The sequence below is a fragment of the Sebastes fasciatus genome, chromosome 10 (assembly GCF_043250625.1).
Source record: "Sebastes fasciatus isolate fSebFas1 chromosome 10, fSebFas1.pri, whole genome shotgun sequence".
Lineage (NCBI taxonomy): Eukaryota > Metazoa > Chordata > Actinopteri > Perciformes > Sebastidae > Sebastes > Sebastes fasciatus.
In genome coordinates this window covers 31,406,652-31,427,060 of record NC_133804.1, presented here as the reverse complement: position 1 = coordinate 31,427,060, position 20,409 = coordinate 31,406,652, and the positions used below count along the sequence as shown (strand labels likewise).

At 39.1% G+C, this 20,409-nt stretch overlaps 2 protein-coding genes and 1 long non-coding RNA gene across 12 annotated transcripts in view; 1 reads left to right on the top strand and 2 right to left on the bottom strand.

Annotated features, from left to right (window-relative positions):
• ocrl (OCRL inositol polyphosphate-5-phosphatase) overlaps window positions 1-11,461 on the bottom strand; it is a 21,892-nt gene extending 10,431 nt beyond the window's left edge. Inside the window, exons 1-13 of one of the 8 annotated variants that reach the window (XM_074649398.1) lie at window positions 11,006-11,461; window positions 8,775-8,854; window positions 6,042-6,133; window positions 5,617-5,655; window positions 5,130-5,243; window positions 3,295-3,414; window positions 2,603-2,837; window positions 2,283-2,456; window positions 1,733-1,834; window positions 1,511-1,625; window positions 1,154-1,270; window positions 490-671; window positions 44-155 (exon numbers count right to left, since the gene is read on the bottom strand). In XM_074649398.1, the coding sequence (XP_074505499.1) occupies window positions 44-155; window positions 490-671; window positions 1,154-1,270; window positions 1,511-1,625; window positions 1,733-1,834; window positions 2,283-2,456; window positions 2,603-2,837; window positions 3,295-3,414; window positions 5,130-5,243; window positions 5,617-5,655; window positions 6,042-6,133; window positions 8,775-8,854; window positions 11,006-11,047 (1,524 nt within the window). In that variant the 5' untranslated portion in view covers window positions 11,048-11,461. Of the gene's footprint in view, window positions 1-43; window positions 156-489; window positions 672-1,153; window positions 1,271-1,510; window positions 1,626-1,732; window positions 1,835-2,282; window positions 2,457-2,602; window positions 2,838-3,219; window positions 3,415-5,129; window positions 5,244-5,616; window positions 5,656-6,041; window positions 6,134-8,774; window positions 8,855-11,005 lie in introns of all 8 variants that reach the window. The other 7 variants (XM_074649396.1, XM_074649399.1, XM_074649397.1 and 4 more) reach the window with 7 other exon arrangements.
• Window positions 2,714-15,292, top strand: LOC141775749 (uncharacterized). Of its 2 annotated transcripts, none has more exons than XR_012595671.1 (3): window positions 2,714-2,848; window positions 5,790-5,868; window positions 15,154-15,292. It is a non-coding gene; the product is annotated as an uncharacterized LOC141775749 (long non-coding RNA). The 2 variants fall into 2 exon arrangements; XR_012595672.1 differs by having other exon boundaries at window positions 15,115-15,253.
• Window positions 14,197-20,409, bottom strand: LOC141775746 (protein eva-1 homolog C). 2 transcript variants are annotated; one of them, XM_074649404.1, is made up of 8 exons: window positions 20,195-20,409; window positions 18,505-18,710; window positions 18,280-18,403; window positions 17,175-17,327; window positions 16,872-17,015; window positions 16,718-16,789; window positions 16,563-16,643; window positions 14,197-15,501 (listed from the first exon to the last, which is right to left on the bottom strand). In XM_074649404.1, exons 1-8 carry the CDS (start codon window positions 20,280-20,282, stop codon window positions 15,119-15,121), a joined length of 1,251 nt encoding a protein of 416 aa, XP_074505505.1. In that variant the 5' UTR covers window positions 20,283-20,409; the 3' UTR covers window positions 14,197-15,118. The 2 variants fall into 2 exon arrangements, with proteins under 2 accessions (XP_074505505.1, XP_074505506.1); XM_074649405.1 differs by lacking the exon at window positions 16,563-16,643 and having other exon boundaries at window positions 14,215-15,501; window positions 20,195-20,407.

The following is a 20,409-nucleotide window of genomic DNA, read 5'->3' as shown; positions in this document are numbered from 1 at the left end:
GTAAGGAAAAGTTATGATACGTTTTCTTTCAACAGTCTCTTACCTGATCAACCTCCTGAAGCTTTTTGAGCTCATCCTGAGAGATGAGCTGTTTGACCTCAGAAGAATCGTACATGAACAGACGATAGTTTAAATCCCCGAGCCAGACTACGACACTGAAACAGAGACAGAGACGGATTAAAACAACAGAATTACACCAACAACTTTATAGGGAATATGATTATTCTTAACACTAAAATACTGTCAAAGAGAATTGTAGTCTGGAGCTCATGTTTGTAAAGTTACTATGGAAACAGACACTGATTAACTTAGTGTTTTAAGTATTAAACTGGGCAGTATAGAATTAATTTAGTATTGCAGAATGCAGGAAGGTAGGAGGTAAAATCAACAACACAAGAACTGTGAACAAAACCTCAAACCTCAACCAATGAGTGTAAAATCTGACTTTGCACATTAATTCAATGTCCTCACTGCGGACGTGGAACTCACTCGTGCTTGACGATACTGAGAGGGGGGTGGTCCAGTAAGTGGAAGGTCATGCGGGCACAGATGTCTTTATAGTCCTGGTTGCGGCGCTCAAAGTCTTCCACGTGTGCTGCTAGATGGGAGTTCACAATACAGAAGCTAGTGTTGTGGAAAACAAACCTCACTGCCACACCTCCTTTGTTCCCCTGCAACAACAAAACAAAACACATTAAAAAATCTGACATTTAAAGGAATACTTCGCCCACAAAATGACCATTTGGATATAAATGACTCACCGCATGTTACCGTGACTTCTTGAAGAAAACTTTTTTTGTTTTTGTTGCGTGATATAAGTGATATAAAGATGGTCATTTTGTGGGTGAAGTATTCCTTTAAAAAGCCACTTATTTTCTTTTTGGCAAATACAGGTGGGAATAAGGTCTATGTAACATGTCTAATATAAAATAAATCAAACAGAGGCCAAGTGCAGAATACTGTAAATACTGTAATCAGAAAAAAAACACATTACATTAAGTAATATTTTATAGTTAGCAGTAGGATATCTCTCTCTCTCTCTCTCTCTCTCTCTCTCTCGGGCTGCACTTGAAAGAGAAAAAAAATCTTGGCACATTTATCCTATGGTTGTCCATCACTATGTGTATTTTGAGGCAGTTGTGTGTTAACAAACCATTTTTCCCATGATGCCCGTCCCCACATGCTCTGCAGCCACTTCTTTTATTTGATTCTTGTGAATCTTTTTGACAAACACCACGAGCATCATCCCAACTAGTCGTATGATTCGAATCTGTAGACAAGCAAGTTAGCACATTTACCAATGAATTCATCATCAACATGGCAGGATCATATTGTTCTAGACAGTATTCATTTGCTGTAAATGGCTGCATTTAATGCCTTTATCTAATTTGCATTACATTCACACACACCAATGGTCAGGGGCAATATTATTATTTTATATCGGTGTCTTTCAACACTTTCAAATGTAAACAGGAGGAGCTGTGGATCGAGAAATCTTCTCTCTACTCACCCTCTTGTACTTGGCTTTTGGGTGCAAGCTCCTCTCTATAGCTTCCACCCACAGCTGCTCCTTGGACGAGTCCATGTAGAAGAAAGCTTCAGTGCTCAGGTCCAATTCTTGAAAACTAGAGCCATGAACCAAGTCACCATAGATGTTATTGAAGCAAGACCAGAGGACGATATGTTTGACTTTATGGTGAGAAAAGGTTCTGTAAGATACATTTTTACTGACCCCAGAGCATAAATATCAGGAGCGTCTGCGTCACAGCAGAGCCACGGCTCAAGGGTGCTGTCTGGAGGCTGGCCGTTCACGTTCCACGTACCTGTGAAAAACCTAAAAAGACAACTAGAATTACCGCTTTGCAGTTGCACGCCTCTACAACCAGCCAAGTTACAGTTTACATCCATGTCTGTCCAAAAATGTCACCACTTCTTCATTTCGAGTTACGGCCAAAAACATGTTTTGTGAGGTTACAGTGACCTTTGACCACCAAAATCTAATCAGTTCATCTTTGAGTCCAAGTGGACGTTTGTGCCAAATTTGAAGAAATTTGCTCAAGGTGTTCCCGAGATATCACAAGAGTGGGACAGATGTGAGGTCAAGGAGTTCCTGAGATATCGCGTTCAAGAGAATGGACGTACGCACTACCCCAAAAACATAATGCCTCCGGCCACAGCTGTCGCCGGCGCAGAGGCATAACAAGCAGTATTTATGCACAGTGTAGGGTTTCTATATCAAGACATCAAAAATACAACAAACAGAAAGAAGAAGCTCCTCTCACCTGAAGGTCTGGATGTCCACGTACTCATTCTCCTTCTTCCCCAGGCGGTGTTTGATGAGGTATTCTCTTTGCCCGGCCTGGCTGGAGAACATAGCCTGTCTCATGCTGTTGGTGGTGGGGCTTTCGCTCCATGACGTTGGCCTGTCCATGCGGTCGAACCCTGACCTAAAACTACTGGAATGGAAAACACAAGTCTTATTTAGCACCGGCAACATTTGAGACAGATTCCACTTTGAGTTAATGAGTCTCCTGGACTGCCAGATATAAGTTATATATATATACAGTTTTTAATTGTTAACTAACGTGAAAGGTCAACTTACTCTGATTTGGAGTTGTCTTTGGACTGTAGGGAGACTGCTCTCTCTTTAGGGACTGGTGTAGGAGGCAGAGGATTGGAGGGAGTGTAGGAGGCTTTGCGAGGAGGTAGAGGGGGAACCGGAGGAGGTTCCCTAACAGCGACTATGCGATTCTGGTGGTTCTTCTTTTCCTCCACTTTGAGAGCGTGGTTGAAGTTGTCCTCAAAGCCAAAGTCTGAGGCCAGTGACTGAACTGGATCTTTAGAAACAGTGAGTTCAAAAACAGAGGATTCAATCTAACAGCAAGAGAAACTAATTTGGAAGACAAAGACTTAAAATGATAAACCCATACAGTACGTTTCGGGATTTGTTTTCAAAGTAGCTACCATTTATGCGTCTTTCGTAAACACAGTGTATTCATTAGGGCTGTCAAAGTCAACGCGATAATAACACATTAAGGGAAATTTGTTTTAACGCCGCAATTTTTGTTTTAAAGCAGCATATTTGCCCACTCCCATGTTGATGAAAGTATTAAATACTTGACAAATCTCCCTTTAATGTACATTTTGAACAGATAAAAAAATGTGTGAACTGTGATTAAATCTTTCAATCGATCGACAGCCCTGGTATTCATGTATTACCTGTGTTGGTCTGATTTGTAGACCTGCTATTGTTGAGGTTGGGAGGCAGTGCACTGGTAGATTTGGGTGGGTTACCTCCGGAGCTCAGAGAGTTAACGGTCTTGTTTGCTCTTTGCGGTGGGATGGGGACTGGACCTCTCATGGCTGTTGGTGTGAAGGGCTCCATCGCTTTGGGTTTCGTGAGTTTGGATTCAACTGAGAAAATTAAACAGCATTGTCAGAAGGAAGCACACAATGATCCAAAACTCAACACAACCTTACTCAAGCAGAAGGAGCAACTGTCCAGGGATTGTTATAAGCTGTGTTAAACATAAACAATAAAAGGTGCTACATGCAGCTTGCTCAACATAGAAGCTAATATGTTGTATTCAAATCTTTGTCTTTACTTAAGTAAACACATCCTGTTTCAGATGACCTCACCGAATGTAAATATGAACACAGATAAAAATAAGCCAACACCCAGAAGAACAATGTTGTCAAGTAGAGCACACCAGCTGACAAGTGAACTGAAGAGGACATAGTTCCACTCTAGTTATACTGATTACTATGGTATGTTACAATTATCATAAATGATAGTAACAGTGAAACTAGATGAACTTGTTCTAAGTATAGAAATAATAACAGCTCTCTGCCCGACCATAATCGTGATTCATTATTTCTCCAGCGTGTTGGTTAGTGAGGTGGCAACTAAAACATGGTTTTAATAGCCACATTTTACATTTACATCAGAATTGCAATCAGGTAAAACCCACCAATATTAATTTCATTAATGAAAACTATAACAAAATATGTTCTTCAAGGACCTTTTGTTCCATGACTAAGACGAGACGGCACCAATGTCATTAAACACTAATAACAATGATATCAAACGTGCAATATCGTTGACGAAAAAAGACAAGACTAAAATGTAATTCAAAAAAACAAAGTTTCATCACCTTCCACCTTCTCTCTCCCTCTCTCTTTGTGTCTCACACCTCAGTCCAGACAATTGAACCACTAATGCATAAAGTTGGTGGTTTACAGGCTCGGGTGGTTGATTAACGCATTTTTTGCATGCTGGGAGGGCTGCTTGGCTCTCACAACAGGCCAGTGGGTGCGACTGAACCTTGCATCACTGATGAGCACAGTCAAGAGTACTCGAACTAACTGTAAAGCTGCATTATTAATCATTCAACCTGTGTTTTTCATCAAATAATGATGAGATAAAATCTTGTTTGACTGAAATTATTGGTTTGGCTAGACTAGATTGACTGAAATGTTCAATATAATCTGATGACTAAAAAAAGGACATTTGACACAAGACTAAATTAAGAGAGAAAACATTTTGAGTAAAATTAAATGACTTTTCGGCAACTAAAACGTTTTTAGTTGTCACCGACGAAAACTAGACTAAACTATGAAAGATATAAATTACTCAAATGTGACTAATAAGCATTTTTAATCTTAACACTGAGACCAAGACAAAATCTAAAATAGCTGCCAAAATTAACACTAAAACCGACGTTAAAAACTTTACTGACTATATAAATAAAGATAATACAGGAGCCTTTACAGAGTATTATAGTGTAATACACACCATGTGTATATCTGTACACCTTAACAACAGATGATATTTAGTGATATCTGAAAAAGTTACAAAGTTTCCTCATTCATTAGAGGAGTATGAGTAACATGGTTTTCTTACATAAACTTAAGAATGAAAGCATAATGATGTATGACGTAAGCTTCAGGCACATTTAAAAGGTCGATCTGATTTCAACAATGGCAGCCAAGTGACTCTCTCCACCAGAGTGTGGGTGGCGAGAATACACAGGAAATCAGTGAGTGGTGTAATCCACCCTCAGTGAATAAATGTTAGATGAGTGATTAAATAATTCATCTTCCAACTGCTCCAGACGGTGACGTCTTACCTTGATGCTGAGCGCTCTTCACCTGGGTGAGGAAAGTCTGAGTCCGATCGTCATCCTCGAGGTCCAACAGCAGCTCTGGAGCTTTTTCTCCTTTGATTCGTATCCTAATGCAGGCTTGAGAGGGGAACAGAAAACACACACTTACACACATGTTGGACACCTTTACACTTTGCAAACACATTAGAAATGCAGACTGTCTGTTAAATCACTTTGCTTTGTTTTCCAGTGAACCAACTCAGCATTCTTTCAGAGAGCCGTGGTAACCCATGACCAGCGTCTGCTACTAAATAAAGGACGTTTGGCTGAAGGCATGCTCTAAAAATGGGGCTGTGTTGCAATAAATGCCATCTTTTAGCTCTCTTTTGTTCCCAGAATACAGGCTTGCTTGAAGGACCAAAACAACATACTTTCTGCATAAACTGATTGAAAACAAAGCAAAAAGAGGAAGTAGTTTAATCTGAAGAGAGGTAAAAAAAAACATACTTACAAGCTACTGAGAAGTTAATAAGAAGAGCCTCTTCAGCCTCTGGAATGAAAGAGGAAAGAGAGCTTAAACGCATGCAGTTCAAAGGTCTGCTGTGGGCGTAAACCAGAGGTACCATAAATTATTTCAAACAGGCTCAAGTTGTCGTCGGTTGATTTTTAAATTTTGTCTTCCAGGTGCAAAAGGAAATGCTCCCTGGACTTTCACTTTTACACCGCGGTAACGTGACCTACTACTGTGGTTAAAGAATGTGAGGTGAGGGTCAACTTTACAAACATGCTGCGTCTATTAGGCAGGAATCACACAACATCTTTGATACATCAAAATTAAGAATAGTTTGTAGCAGTTGCCGATTTGATTATACTTAGCACACCCAAATCAATAAATACTGTGAGTTTGATATTGAGAACAAAAAAAAGGTCACATACCTCGCACAATTTCAAAATTACCATTGACGGGTATCGACAGCTGAGCCACTGGACGAGACACAACAGCATCAGGGGTGGCCAAAACACCCAATCTGGATGAGAACAGCACAGAGTCACACTTAATATCAGATCTTTTATGTTTTAATATAATTTAAGATCATCAATAAAATCATCTAAAACACAAAGCATATACAGACGGGCTGCAGCAATTTCTCTTTTATTCACATAACAGCCATTTTCTTGCAATTAAAATTGCGTTTCATGCGCTGAACATTTATGATGCAATATGGGTAAATGTACAATTAGGATTAGATTATAATCATGAAATGATTAAACTGTGAATTTAACAAAAATCTGAAATGCACATGCACACATGCAGAAGGCTCTTTTAGTCTAATTTGCAGTCAAGTTGCTTTAGTTGAATAAGCAAACAATTAACTAACAAGTGCTCTGCTTCAGAAAAGAAATCCAGTGTAGCAACCTGGCGCACATTCAGAGGAGCTAAGCTTTGAGTCATTAAATGATCAATATAAGCAGCTCAAATCTTTGATGTGGGCGAGGTCATATTTCACTCTCTAACAATGGCTGACTAACAGGGTCAGAGCAGCTCGCTGGGCACTGCCCACACTTCCTCTCCACTTCACAGTAAGTCGGATTACTGTAACTCTCTGAGAGGAAAATGATTCAGCCCTGCTGTGTCAGAGGAACTCGCAGTTCTCCGGAGTCTGCGAGGGCCCCTCTGACGTCGAAAGCTACATAGCAAACAACAACGGACCTCCTCATGGGTGTGGACGAAATAAAGGAAACACCTTACAAAACAGTAGATGATGATTAATCAGTTTGAGTAAATTTAATTTTAAATGTGAATATTTTCTGGTCTCTTTACTCCTCTATGACAGTAAACTGAATATCTTTGAGTTGTGGACAAAACAAGACATTAGAGGACGTCATTTTTCACCATTTTCGGACATTTTATAGTACAAACAACTAATTTATTAATCGAGAAGATAATCGACAACGAAAGTAATCGTTGCTTGCAGCCCTAACTAAGACACAGCCCCAAAGATGAACAAAAAAGACATTGGACAGTTTCCACTAGAATCAAACATTGTCGGATTCACACTGGTATTTACTGTAGAGTTGTTGAACTGTAATGTTATTGTGTTCACCTTGTGATAACAAGGTCACGTGCCAATACTGATACCAGGAATGTAAACAGATGTCACTTTCATAGGTTTGCATAAACCTGCCTGAACAGCACCATCTAAAACTCTGACAGCACCTGGTCTCCATGACTCTTCAGTCGAGTGTGTGTGGTTTTAACACAGTTAGCCGAGGACAGAGGCCATGTGAGTCTCATTACAGTCGAGGACTAAGTGGAGGAATTCTAGATAATGGATAGTGAGCTGACTGCTGGTAGGGTGATTGCTTTCTCCCTCACGCTAGTCGTCCCACGCCACAGCCTGCTACAACCACAAACACTGATCGTTTAACACACCCACAACATCCCTTTCACTAAAACAAATAATGAAGCTGCCAAGACCCAGTTTAAAATCCTGCTTATGTAACACTGAACCAAATCATTACAACTGCCCTGTAGATGACTTTCTGACCTCTGAAGAAGAGGTCAATGAAGAGTCACTGATAAATGCAGCAACAAACTTATTTCAGCTGGAAATACTGAACATTTTTGTGACTATAACATGCAACATGTGTTGCAGGTCCTGTGTTTGATGGGTACTCTGTACAACACACAAAAAACGTGACTTTTCCCCTAAAAATGCTAAATATTAGTTTGTTTTTTCTGGTAGCTCCGGTGAGAAATATTCAAAGGTGTTCGAAGCTTCGCAGAGCAGCTTGGCAGGCTGACATGTTCTTCTGTCTGTCTGTCTGTCTACATCTTGGGACTGTGCTGCTGCACTACTGTACACACGCGCACCTCTACACACAACAAACAGCGATATCCATCTGAGAATAACTAATAATAATAAATGTTGAATATAAATAATGAATACATTTTGTGGCATTATTCCTTATTTCTTAGGTTATTTGGGGGATTTAAACATTATTATTACATACTTACATATAAAAGAAAATTAAAAACGAAGCATCGAATAGTAATTTGGAGGTCGAATAAAATGACAATGTAAGCTTCGATGCATTTGGGTCAGCCTTTTGTTTGTAGTAGTTTTTCTGATAGTACACCTGACCTGTTTTATTATAACAGTATAATTCTTACGTAATGCCATTTGCTATTAAATCTATTCAATTTATAAGACATGACAACCAACCCTAAAACGCAATAATCAAACTGTAAAATCTAAATAATCTTGACGCTATCATGGTGCTCAGACCTTTTTGATAGAACCGATTGTATTTTGAACCATGTTGATTGATATGAGTTAATTTGAACATTAAAAGCCATATTTGGCCTGAAAAGCAAGACAACTTTTCAGTGCATGTCAATCAAAGACAGCAGAAAATATAATACAGTCCCAAATTAAGTGACCTGCCTATAAGACAAACAGCAAGCATCTTCCTTCAAACACAGAAAAAGCTGTCAAACACAGAGTAAAGCTGGAGGAAGCTGATGCTGAGGATGCTGAATGCGGATCTGAAAATGTCTAGGTGTTCAGAACTGCTTGAAAACCTGTGACATCTCACTATACTTTATATGCCCACTGCCTGACAAAAACACATAGCTTTTCAGTCATCAGGTTCTCTGATACTTACATAAACTCTCCACTGCGCTCAATTAGTGACAGTAGTCTGGGCTCCCTCTGGCCAGCCCTCAGCTCCTGACCTCTCACAGTGTGAGCATCACAATCAAGGAATTATTGTGACTGAGGATGAGAAAGGCTCTTGGACATCACAAGCACTGAGATGTTATTTTGATTAACCCGCAGAAAGCCAGAAAGCCATTTTAGGATTGTTAATTAGTTAGTGGTTAGATTGAAGACACCCAGGAGTGATGATCTCTGTTAGAAGAAGCCATGCTTATTGGAAATTAAGAGGCAAATTAATGCGACAAGGCACTGGAAAAAAGAGAGAGTGACCAAGTTTGTTAGTGGCAACCATTGTAATTTATAATTAAAAAATGGCTAACGTCATTCTGTTCAAGAACAAGCGGCTTTAATTAGTTAAAGGTCCCATATTATAAAAAAAGTAAGATTTTTATGTTTTTTTTTATTATAAAGCAGGCTTAAATCCTTTATAAATACTATGAAAGTATCGAAACACTCAATCCACAGGGAAATACACACAGCCCGTATTCAGAAACTCTGCATTTGAAACAAGCTGTCAGGATTTCTGTCCATTTGTGATGTCACAAATATACAATATTTAGACCCTTTACACAATTTTAAACGTAAACATTCTAAATGTGTCCCAGTTTATTTCCTGGTTGCAGTCAACGCCTATGGAAAGGAGGCTGGGTCACGCGTCATCAACGCGTCATATCTGTTGGGGTACAACACATGCGCAGTAAAATCTGGCCGGCACTCACCGAAATTGAGCCAATCGCAACGCACGACTGCAGCTTCAGTTACACTGTGCATGCGTTATACCCAATACCCCAAGACCAATGTCCGCCCGTGACCCAGCCTCCTTTCCATAGGCCTTGGTTGCAGCGTATGTCATCAGGTGACAGGAAGTAAACATGGACCCAAGCTGTTGCCAAGCAACACAATTACGTTGCAATTACGTCAAAATGCGCTAAAACGGAGCGTTTAAGACAGAGAAGGTGAATACTGGCATATTCAGGCCGACAGTATGAGAAAAATAAAGTGTTTTTTTTAACATTACAGCATGTAAACATGTTCTAGGCTTAGACTAAGCTACTGGAGTAACCCTGCACTATATCCATTTTTAACAGTTTTCTTCATCTCCTTGTATTTTTATATCTGGTATATTTTTTTGTACTTTGCACTACTAACTTTTTTACTGCCTTTTTAGTAACAAGTTTTGCACTATGGAACTGTGATGCTGGAAACTTGAATTTCCCTCGGGATCAATAAAGTTACTATCTATCTATCTATCTATCTATCTATCTATCTATCTATCTATCTGTCTGTCTGTCTACTGTATCTATCTATCTATCTATCTATCTATCTGTCTATCTGTCTGTCTGTCTGTCTGTCTACTGTATCCATCTATCTATCTATCTGTCTGTCTGTCTGTCTGTCTACTGTATCTATCTATCTATCTATCTATCTATCTATCTGTCTATCTGTCTGTCTGTCTATCTGTCTGTCTGTCTGTCTGTCTACTGTATCCATCTATCTATCTATCTGTCTGTCTGTCTGTCTGTCTACTGTATCTATCTATCTATCTATCTATCTATCTATCTATCTATCTATCTGTCTGTCTGTCTGTCTGTCTGTCTGTCTGTCTACTGTATCTCTCTCTCTCTCTCTCTCTCTCTGTCTGTCTGCTGTATCTATCTATCTGTCTGTCTGTCTGTATCTATCTATCTATCTATCTGTCTGTCTGTATCTATCTATCTCTCTATCCATCTATCTATCTGTCTGTCTGTCTGTCTGTCTGTATGTATCTATATCTATATCTATCTCTCTCTCTGTCTGTCTGTCTGTCTGTATCTCTCTATCTCTCTATCTATCTATCTATCTATCTATCTGTCTACTGTATCTCTCTATCCATCTATCTATGTAGTAGAACAATACAAAGCATGAAGCTGAACATGAGCATGATATGGGACCTTTAACTTAGATGAGACTGGTCATGTTGGTTTGGTTAGTAGTGAACTGGAGAGTCAACACCCAGGTGACTAAACACACACCAGGTAACCAGCTGGCTACCTAAACACAGTTATCATGTTATCAAACAGCAGCTAGTGAAGTTAGCTGCGTGGCTAACTGACGTAAAGCTCCCGTTAGTTAGCACCGAGCTAACATGCTAGCATCACCTGAAACACACAAACAAGGCTGTAACTTAAAAAAGGATATCGCCAAACACTCCTCCTTGCTTATCCCCAGCACGGACTCCATCCTTACCCGATGTACGATCGATTACAGATTTATCATTGACTATTGGTTCAGTCCAGACACGGAGAGAGAAAGTTAAATCCCGGTGTTCCCGGTGTTCCCGGTGTTCTCCCGGTGCGGCGGCCTTCCGGTGTGACAGCTGTCCAGCCGCTGGATGCTAATGCTAATGCTAACTAGCCGTTGGTTGTTGTTGCTGGATGTATTTTGGTACAAAACGTTCACAGTCGAGAAGTCAACACGTATCCCGGTTAATGTGCCTCCATTCTTACACTAACACCTTGTTAAGTATCCGGTTTCTCTGCTGTGGCAGCGAACAGGCTGGTTAGTCTACATAGCTGGCTGGTTGAGGCTGATTTAAGCTAGCTAGTTACAGTAGAGACTCTCCGGGTGTGTCTAGAAGGGAGCCCGCAAATTGCGAAATCTTGTGTTTACTGGCGGCTGGCAAACCAGCTTACTGGTGCATTACCTCCACCTACTGGACTACTGGAGTGGGGAGCAGTAGATTGGCAGGAAAAATAAATAATAATAATAATAAAATAAATTAAAATTAAAAAAATAACAATAAAATAAAATGTATTATTATTAATAATGATAATAATAATAATAATAATAATAATAATATTAATAATTAAATTCTCTCCATTATTCCTGGGACCCTTAAGTAATTAATTAGAAGATTGTGTACTTTCTTAGATGTCTTTCCTAGCAGATTCCCCATTGTATTATTTCCATCATTTACTCCTGATAGCAATTCCCTTCTTTCTTCGTCATATTTGTTGATTACCCTGCTGCTTTGGCTTCATCATCTTGATTTCAACAAGTATGCTGCACATCATTTATTTGGGAACTACCTTGCTGCAGGCTGCAGGAAGGCTACATCTACTCAAAGTACTGTACTTAAGTACACATTGAGGTGTACTTGAGTATTTTCTTTTTATGCCACTTTTTACTCCACTACATTTCAGGAGGAAATATTATACATTTTACTTCACTTCACTAGTTATCTGACAGCTTTAGCTATTTTACAAACGAAGATTTTTGCAGACAAAACATACAGTTCATAAAATCAGTTCTTCTTCTTCTTCTTCCTCTTCTTCTGCTTCTTCTTCTTCTAATAATAATAAGTAAATACAAAATTAAAATACTTCTACTAATAATAATAAAATTCTCTCCATTATTCCTGTTGCCCGTAAGTAATTAATTAGAAGATTGTGTACTTTCTTAGACGTCTTTCCTAGCAGGTTCCCCATTGTATTATTTCCATCGTCTACTCTTTTTTTTTTTTTTTTTTTTAAATTACAGTATACATAGTAGCAGCAGAAAACATTAAAAACATTTACATACAAAAGAAGCATAGCGAAAACATAAACAAAGAGCTGTGCCAAACATAAAAGGACAACAGAAATGAAACAAAACCAACATAAAATTAAAAAAAAACACAATAAAAAAAAAAAAAATGACAACTAGCTTTCCTTGTATAGTGACTGTTCTATTGATTATTGACAATTAATAAAAAAGAGCTTTGAAAGAACAGGCATGCAAAAAAAAAAGACCACACGAGAGTATGACAATAATTTCACTTAAAACCTTTAAAGGTATTGCATACATTCATTGTTTTCATTGCTTTTTTGTTTTGTGAGGAAGAATTTGTTGACAGATATAATTCCATTTCTTTCATAAATACAAATAAATTAGATAATAATATTAATACTGCTAATATTTAAATTCTCTCCATTATTCCTTAACTACTCGAGGTCAATATCTAACCTTAATTATTCGATATCAATTCCTACCCTTAACAATCTCGCGAGAGTTTAGCCCAGTTTGACGGTTCCCTTCTTGCCACCGCCGTGGAACAAGGACTATGGAAAGGAGGCTTGGCGACGTATGCGTCATATCTCAGGGATTTGACATGCGCAGTAGAATCTAGTCTGCACGACTGCAGCTTCAGTTAAATTGCGCATGCGTCATACCCCAGACTCCAAGACCAGTGTCCTAGCCTCCTTCTATAGGCCTTGCCGTGGACTCTCCTCCTTCTCCTGCCTCCTCTCCCTGCTGATTCAGCTTCATCATCTTGATTTCAACAAGTATCCAGCACATAACGCCACCTTCTGCCTCGGAGTGTGGACTAGAGACTGAATGCAGCTTCTCAGACCTTTCGACAAGTTACATGAAAGACAGTCTGCTGCCACATAATTATTTCCATTTCAAATTTAACACTAAATTTGTGTCTTCTTGTGGGAGTTTGGGATTACCTTGCTGCAGGCTGCAGGTAAACTACATCTACTCAAAGTACTGTACTGAAGTACACATTGAGGCTTTAGGCTACATGAGTATTTTCTTTTTATGCCACTTTTTTACTCCACTACATTTCAGGAGGAAATATTATACATTTTACTTCACTTTCTAGTTATCTGACAGCTTTTTACAAACTAAGATTTTTGCACACAAAACACACAGTTTATAAAATAAGTTTTATAAACTACCCAACAGTATATGCAAGCTGAAACTATTAGTAGATTAATCAATTGGTAGATTGACTGAAAATTAATTGGCAACTATTTTAATAATCGTTTTAGTAATTTTTTATGCAAATTTTCGTTATAGTTATAATTAATTTCATTAATTATTTTATAAATAATTTTGAGGTTTGGACTGTTGGTTGGACAAAATAAGCCTTGCTCACTTTGTGCTCTGGGTAATTGTAGACAGCATTTCTCACTATTTCTATATAACAATCAATTATTAGTCAAGAAAATAATAAGCAGATTAAATGAAAACAGTCATTAGTTGCAGTCCTAAAAAAAATATGTATTAATACTTTTACTTGAAATCAACAATTGCCAAATAATTTTCTGCCAATCAATTGATCATTTCAGCTGAACTTGTAAATTTTTCATATGCTTTGTGTGCAATAATCTAAATTTGTAAAGTAACTAAAGCTGTCAGATAGTGGAGTAAAAAAGTAAACATTTTCTTAAATGTAGTGGAGTATAAGTAGAAAGTGGCATGAGATTAAAATACCTCAAGTACATCAAATTTGTACTTCAGTAAATATACACTGCCACTGAGAGTAGGTTAAAACATACTGTACTGGATAACCCCTCAATGCACCTGTAACACAATTTAAAGTACTGTATACTTAATGCTTTTTAATGAAACATTAAACCGAAGCATCACTGTAATCAGACCACAATTCTCACCCCACTAAAACAATCTTTATTATTCAGAATTACTTGATTTGTAAAGTACAGTATATACTGATTATTTGACGTGACCCAAAACAAATGTAGGTAAAAAATGAACTGAGGCTGCCACTGTTATTTAATAAAATTCTATTGCATTTAAAATTAATTTAAAGAACACAAATCATCTGATGTTAATCTTGATAATGATTGTAATTAATGTGGCACATTAGGATTTTATGTATTTCACTCTTTATTGTTTAGACTTTGCCATGATTGGCAAAACATGGATAAGTAAAATAAAATGTCTGTGTGCAATTTCAGTCCACAACTTAAAGGTCCCATATTGTGCTCATTTTCAGGTTCATACTTGTATTTTATGTTTCTAATAGAACATGTTTACACGCTGTAATGTTAAAAAAAACCTTCATGTTTCTCATACTGTCTGCCTGAATATACCTGTATTTACTCTCTGCCTGAAACACTCCATTTTAGCACATTTCAACGGAATTGGGTTGCTAGGCAACAGCTTGGGTCCATGTTTACTTCCTGTCAGCTGATGTAATTCACATACACTGCAGCAGGAAATAAAACTGGGACACAATTAGAATGTTTACGTTTAAAACTGCGTAATGGTCTAAATATTGTAGATTTGTGACATCACAAATGTACAAATATCCTGACAGTTTGTTTCAAAAGCACAGTTTCTGAATACGGGCTGTGGTTATTTCTCTGTGGATTGAGTGTTTTGATACTTTAACAGTATTTATACAGCACTTAAACCTACTTTATGATATAAAATACATGAAAATCTCACTTATTATAATATGGGACCTTTAAGGATGCTTTAGCAGTAGTTTCACTCATACATGTAACTTCTCTCAGTTGTTTAATTTAAGGTTTTGATCTTATGAATGGCGTAAGGGCTGGAGTCTCGATGTGGCCAGATGTCTCCGTTGGGCAGATCCCTCGTCTGCTCCACCTCCCGATCCACCATCTCTACTGCCAGAGTGTTAGGACTGAGGATCTCCGTGGTGCGGTAGGACTGTGTGAGGTGACGGAAGGACGACGTGTCTGAGATGTCGTCGTCGAAGAGGTCCTCCATGAGCTCCTTGCGATTTCTGCGAGAAGCTTTCAGCTCTTCCTTCAGCTCAGAAACCAGCTCTTTAACGTCCCTCACTAGTGTTGAGCGTATGCCGAACAGGCAGAGCAGGAACACCAGACCAGCACAGATGCCAGAGACAAAGTAGAGAGCCACTCGCTCTGGGAAATCTGGAAGAGATAAAGGCATGTGGTGATCACGAATCAAACAAAGCAAAGTCACATTTGTGCATCCTGTTAAACACCCTGGCCTTCTGCACCAAATTATTCCTTAAAAGACTGGTGTTTTGACATGTGTCAAACAACTTACGACAAATTGCATTACTGCTTACAATTTACCAAAAGCCTGCTGTAAGTTTTGACATTGTTTTGCTGCCCTTTTAACTTCCCAAACAGCTGCAAACTCGATTTCCTGTCAGTGCTGTGAAAATCAACCTGCAGACGCTTTAAACTAAATAGACAACTGATTAATGGGAACATTAAATCGGAGTTTGCGAGGGATTGACAGCTGCTCAGAGACGGCAAGGCTCCAGCTCGGCTCTTACTGCTTGTTTTCCTCCGGTCTGTGAAATCTTGCAGATGCCGTTAGGAGCATCGGAGGACACAGAGGCACATGTTTTTTTTTTCAGATTACCTGTCTCATGAACTACTGTCAGGATATAGTGAACGTTTTAATAAAAATAACTCTTTTCAATCATATTTGCTCCATTTCTACCTACTGCTGCTTTTTTGACATAATTTTTGCCTGGCAATGCACTTAAAAGCACATATTTGATTGAAAAGGCTTATTGGATTGTGTGCAAATAGAAATATTTTGCATCCAAGATTTCTGTGTGGTGTGTATAAGCAACATTATTGCAAAAATCTACAAATGTAATATTCGATTTGGTCCAAAACTGTCCATATCGGCATAGATGTTTGAGTTTCCCACCAGCACATGAACGCAATAAAAAAAAAAATCCAAGCTTTATTACATGATTATAACCTTGGCAAAAAATTGAAGACTTACGCAAATAACTGTCATGCTTTGGGAAATGCTCAACAGTGATGAAAAGTATTCAATAGAGGGCGAGCTGTTCAATGCAGACAAGTGGAAAGATATTTTTAATATACTCAGTTTGTGCAGAAAGAGGAGAACTAAAACATCCTTTTAAATATGATCTCCAACAATGGTAAGAAATGTACATGCAACCCTATAGCCTGAGGTCATCTACAGGCATCAGTGCACATACCCAATATTTTTTCAAAGATCTCCAGAGAGTTGGTTAAGAGCACGTTTTGAGGCCTGTAGGTGGGGCCAGTGTACCATCCACCTGCAGGTGAGAGGGGTCTGTGCTCAGTCTGCTGCACGCAACAAAACCTGTGAATCCTTCAGTCTCACTCTCACCATGTGTGTAGTCTGAGATCATGAAAGGATCCGTCGACCCTCGACCCACATCTTCCAGAAGATACCGGGGCACTAAATTAAAGAAAATTAAAGAGTTTTTACATGATGCAGCAAACCGTGTCACAAGCTAGTTAACATCTGGTTTGTCACCCACCACAAGTGAAGGACACCCGCAGGTGTTTCCTGGTGCCGGGGAAGCAGGGGTCCCCGAAGGCTTGAGTGTCGGCCACGACTGAGCAGTTCGCTCTGCCGTGACACCTGCGTGACACCTTCCTCAGAGCCGAAGGGGACAAACACTCTGGAAGAAAATCAAGTTTAGTAAAATGATTAACTCAGTTTATTCTCTGGTTTCAAATCTCAGCTCTATAATAAATGACACAAATTATTCTCCACTAGGACTGATATTTATTCCACTATTTTGCCACTAGATGACACTAAGTTCGCCCTGTTTTCAGACCCATGTCCACGTGTGATCCAGTTTGCTGAGGACAGTAAGGACTGCCGTGCAGCAGGTGTCCAAACGTGGCTGAGTAGATGGCCAGGACAGTCTCGTTCTTGCACGTCAACCTCAGTCGCTCGTTTTCACACACCAGCCTCGTGTGGTGGTGCTCTGAAAAACACGACATGTACACACAATTACAGAGATGAACATCTAGTAAATATACTTTAAGGATCATATTGTACTAGTGTTTCGTTTTAGCTCATGAATAACAGATTTTATGTCACCGCTGGTTTCATTTGTTTCTCTAAATCAAATGTAGAGACAAGAAAATGGTTGAGATAGTGGACATCTTTTACTTTTATTACTAATTTTGTTTTTTGAAAAATATATATTTATATTATATTTAAGCGTAGTTACGTTACCATAATCTGCATGTTTTAAAGAAGAGATATTTACTTGTCTATGTCCCAAGATCATGTACTTTATGTTTGACAGGAAGTCAAGGTGAGATACTTTACTTTTTTTGTAAAGAAATATTCAATATGAAAAATATCAAAGCCAATTTTGTTAAAATTTGTGTATTTGTTTATTTATTCACTTATAAGTTTATAGTTTAGTATATATTTAGTTTATAAGAGAAATAGGCATTAACGTAACAGAATATTGATTCATATTTGATCAGCGCTGCCTAGTTTGACCGTTTGGTCGGAGTTCAGAGTGATTCACAGCCGGCTTTCAGAGACAGCAGATGGACAGCAGACCTCAGATCAGCTCTTACTGCTTGTTTTCCTCCGGTCTGTGAAATCTTGTAGATGCCGTTAGGAGCACCGGAGGACACCGAGGCACATGATTTTTTTCAGGTTACCTGTTTCATGTACTACTGTCACGATATAGCGACCGTTTTATAAAAATAACTTTTCAAATCATATTTGCTCCAATCTCGCCTACTTCAACTTTAATGTGAAGAACAGTTTTTGCAGTGATCGGCTTACACAGGCAGAATGCACTATTTTAGTTGCTTAAAACTTTCAATTTAGCAAAATAAGTAAACTGATTTGAAATGTGTGTTCTAGTTCTATGATTGTTCACATGATAGAAGTATAAGACCATATCAACACACCTGGTCTGCACTTGTAGGCGACTAGAAGGTACTTGCTGGTGAGAGGACAGGGGTCCTGACCAAACACTGGGCTGAAGACAGGGATGTGACAGGACCGGCGATCCTGACATTCTGACAGCACTTTCTGCAAGGACAGGAGAACGTGTTGTGATCTGCAGTGTGGGTCACGACACCATTTTATTAGACTGATTTCACATTCGTCTCACTGTGCATTTACGTATATACCTCGATAGCAACTGGGGAAGTGCATTCATTATCCTCCTCTACAGTTGTGTTTTTGTCTGCAGAGGGACATAGATGCTGATTAGGGACACGCCGTCCGTAGAAAGCTGAGAGGACGGCCACAGACGTCCTAGAGGGACACTTGATGGCAAGCGTGTCCCCTTCACAAGCGTGAGCCGTGTGGTTCTTCAGGATGTTCTGAAGATAGACTAGAAGACACATAACAAGGTGATGCTGATTTCATCTGCTAATTGAGGTAGAACATGTTTTAAGGTAGTTAGCATATACAAGTGGAAAAAAAATTAAGCTGATATCTAATCTCAAACACAGTGGTTTGATATATCACTTAAGTTCTCATTTAAATATAAATAAGTATAACTCCTGTTTGACTTATACGTTGGTAATAAAACAAGAGTTTAGGATTTGTTTTATTACTAACAAGGCAATTATTTTCCCGTCTTAAAGGGACAGTGTGTAGGATTTGGCAACATCTAGTGGTGTGGTTGCAGATTGCAACCAACTGAGTACCCCTCCGCTCACTCCTCCCTTTCCAAGACGGCGGTAACGTGAGCCGCCGAGTGCAAAACCGTGGTAACGCCGTTCGCCTCGCTCAGAGGCCATCCTTACCATAATAATACTACTTTAGGAGCGTCAGACGGCGGATGGTATAGTGCCACTTTTTTGCAGTTCTGCACCTCACGATACTGCATTTTCACGGCATGTCGGAGAACTACAGTGGCCTTCAGGTAACGTAAAAACGTGAAAGTCTACTGTAGAAACATGGCGGAGCAACATGGCGGACTCTGTGAAGAGGACCCGCTCCCTGTGTAGATATAAACGGGTCATTCTAGGCTAATGAAAACACAGTGATTCTTAGTTTCAGGTGATTATACACTAATGAAAACATAGTTATGAATATTATTCTCCATTTCTGCTAATAGATCTCCGAAATGTTACACACTGTTCCTTTAACAGAGAGAAAGAAATGACTGGTTGACACCGTTATTCCCATTTTTTTAATAAATAATACATCAATTAGAAGCCCTTCATCAATAGTGTGACTTATTAGATGCTTTTCTTTAGTCCGTGGCGCTCGGTCCTGGTTGTCGTCTGGGTGGCGTTCACTGGGTGTAGCTCTCCAAGACTATGTTTGGACTATGACGACACAAACAAACATACAAGAAAACAGAGCATAGACACTGAAGTGGAGTCTCCCCTCCCATGTGTGCTTCCCGTACTCGGGTGTGTGAGGCAGTGTGAAGCTGCAGGGAGCAGATGAGAGGCAGCACCAGGCACTAACTCACAATGCACTATTATTAGGCCCCTCGGAGCCTCCAGTCTGCTGAGTTCAGATTAAGAGATACAGTGCAATGCTCACAATAGATTTATCTGATAGAAAAAACCTAGCTTTGACTTTGTTTCAACATTGTTAACATAATGTCATCCATCATATTTTGCAGCCACGAGTCAAAACAACTTTTATTTAATACTTTGGGAGTCTGTGAAGATCTAAGGTCAGGACCTGATCCTGGCATCCTTTCAGCATGAGTTGCACCAGCTGGTTAGAAAGCAGTAGGATGTGCAGATAAAATTAAAATTCCTTTGCAGTTACAGTTCACAGATGAAAAATAACCCGTTTTGACTTTTTCCTGTAAAAGCAAATTATTGACATCAAAAACAAAAAAACACTTACGAGAGAAATCTGGACCCGATTGCACGGTGTGAATCTTCAGAGCCAAAAGAAGAGATGAGAACAAGCAGTAACTCCACATCACTGTCATCGTGCATATCCTGCATGGCAGACCTCTGGGGTTCGTTGTAATGACTTGTCATGCTATTGACGGCCTGGAAGAGAGAGCGGTCAGTAGGTCAATGATGCCATTGTGTTGACAAGAAACAGCCACCCCC

Bases quoted from the DNA above. Each gene is read 5' to 3' on its own strand.
- LOC141775746 (XM_074649404.1), bottom strand. From the start codon at position 20,282: ATGACAGTGATGTGGAGTTACTGCTTGTTCTCATCTCTTCTTTTGGCT. The intron at 16,790-16,871 runs GTGGGTGACAAA...TCTTTAATTTAG, and splicing joins GCGGGTGTCCTTCACTTGTG to TGCCCCGGTATCTTCTGGAA. The intron at 15,502-16,562 runs GTATGTGCACTG...TATCTCTTCCAG, and splicing joins GATCTTTGAAAAAATATTGG to ATTTCCCAGAGCGAGTGGCT.